The 1,737-nt window shown below is 67.6% G+C and overlaps 1 protein-coding gene across 1 annotated transcript in view; it reads right to left on the bottom strand.

Moving 5' to 3' along the window:
* Positions 1 to 1,737, bottom strand: part of SPTB (spectrin, beta, erythrocytic) — a gene marked incomplete at its 3' end in the record, with an annotated part of 18,661 nt that overhangs the window by 7,772 nt on the left and 9,152 nt on the right. Inside the window, exons 16-22 of the mRNA XM_009885702.1 lie at positions 1,595 to 1,732; positions 1,304 to 1,506; positions 1,133 to 1,223; positions 915 to 1,061; positions 530 to 793; positions 114 to 329; positions 1 to 27 (exon numbers count right to left, since the gene is read on the bottom strand). Of these exons, the coding sequence (XP_009884004.1) occupies positions 1 to 27; positions 114 to 329; positions 530 to 793; positions 915 to 1,061; positions 1,133 to 1,223; positions 1,304 to 1,506; positions 1,595 to 1,732 (1,086 nt within the window). The remainder of the gene's footprint in view (positions 28 to 113; positions 330 to 529; positions 794 to 914; positions 1,062 to 1,132; positions 1,224 to 1,303; positions 1,507 to 1,594; positions 1,733 to 1,737) is intronic.

The raw sequence follows: 1,737 nt of genomic DNA, 5'->3' as shown, positions 1-1,737 counted from the left end.
CAGGGGCAGCCGCTCCTCCACCCACAACTGCGAGCAAGGGCATCCCTTGAGCCCCGAACGGCACCCATGGGTGCCCCCGGGACGCCAGACCCCGCCACAGCGAGGATGCTCACCATCTCGTCCTCCAGATCCCGTCCGAGCTGGTAAATGGCCTTGGTGGTCTCCAGCTCCTTCCTCCTCCTCTCCAGTGGCTCCAGCAGGTCAAGGAATCGCTGCCGGAGCCTCTGCTCGTGGCCATCAGCATCTGGCACAGCCCCGGCAGGGGGGGTCCCCTGCCACTCCAGCTCCTCCAGCTCCTTCATCCGTGCTCCCACTTGCTCTTCCAACCTCTGGGAGGGAAGAGCCGTGTGAACTGGAGGGGCAGAGCCAAACTGGGGACCTCCAAGTCAATGGCCGACCCCGTTTGGGGACATGACCTGGCACCCCGGACCGCCAAATGGAGGGCAGCACATCCCTACCCAAAGGAAAAGGCGAGGTGCCAACACCCTTCCACCCCCCCAGCCGCTCGGCCGGCAGTGTCACCACCCACCGTCAACCTCTTCAGCAGCAGGTTGGTGGAGGCGAGGTCCTTGGCCTGCTCGGCAGCGCGTAGCTCCTCCTTCGCCCTCCCCAGCCAGCTCTCCAGCTCCTCGTAGCTCCGGGCGTAGAGCGCCGAGCGGTTGGCCTCAAAGAGCTGCCGGCCCTTCTCCTCGGCGGCCCCGCGCACCCCATCCCCCCGCCGGCGCAGCTCGTCCAGCCGTCGCATCACCACCTCGCCGTACTGCGGCTTGCGGCTCACCAGCTCCTTCCCCTCCTGCCAGCAACACCCAAGAGGTTGGTGGCCGCCACGGCGCGGCTCCACGTCGGCACAGGGACCTCCCGCCCAGGCCGGGGCAGAGGCAGTGAGGCTTCCAGGCACCGGTGCTGGCACCCACCGTCTCAATCTTCTCCAGCCAGCCCTGGTTGGACGCCAGCTCAGCCATGAATGCCTGGTGCTTCTGCCACTTGCTGTGGAGGCCGCGGGCTTCGCCGTAGGAGGTGTCCTGTACCATCAGCATCTTCTCATCCACCCAGGCGTCAAGCTGTGGGCAAGAGGTGTCAGGGCTTGGCCGGCCGGGACACCCCGGCGCCACCGGCGGTGCCACGTCCATACCTCTCGGCAGCTCTGCAGGAAGGTCTGCAGCTCGTGGTTGTCCTCCAGCAAACCTGCCGCCTCCTCCGCCTTCGCTGTGACGGCCCCGTGCCTGGCAGGGCGACCAGAGATGGGCAGCGTCAGGCCTGTTGCCCGCACGCTGCCCGCCCGCCGGCCCCTCGCCGGACTCACCGCTCCTGGAGGGCCTGGCACTTCTCGGTGATCTTCTCGGCAAAGATGTTCCCCTCAGCCACCAGCTTGGTGCCACCGGCCACTGCCTCGGGGACCTTCTCGGCGTTACTCTCCATGCCGGCGCGGAAGTCCTGGAAGCGGCGCAGGGCGGCAGCCGAGCCCTCCAGCGTGGTGGGCAGCTCCAGGTGTGCCAACGTGTACTCCTGGTGGGGGTACGGTGGGAGGTCAGCACCTTTTTGGGGTACCCATGAGCCAGGAGACCCCACCCCGGCACCCCTTTTGGGCACCCACCTGGTTGGTGAGGAGGATCTCTGCCTGCTTGGCATCGCGGAGGAACTCCTGGAAGCCGCGACACTGGGCGAGGAAGCGATGCCGGGTCTCTGCCATCTTGCCTAGAGCGGCCCAGCCCACCTCCACGCCGCGCAGGACCTGGC

The sequence above is a fragment of the Charadrius vociferus genome, unplaced genomic scaffold (genome assembly GCF_000708025.1).
Source record: "Charadrius vociferus isolate BGI_N301 unplaced genomic scaffold, ASM70802v2 scaffold2585, whole genome shotgun sequence".
Taxonomy (NCBI): Eukaryota; Metazoa; Chordata; class Aves; order Charadriiformes; family Charadriidae; genus Charadrius; species Charadrius vociferus.
This window is presented reverse-complemented; position numbering and strand designations above follow the sequence as displayed.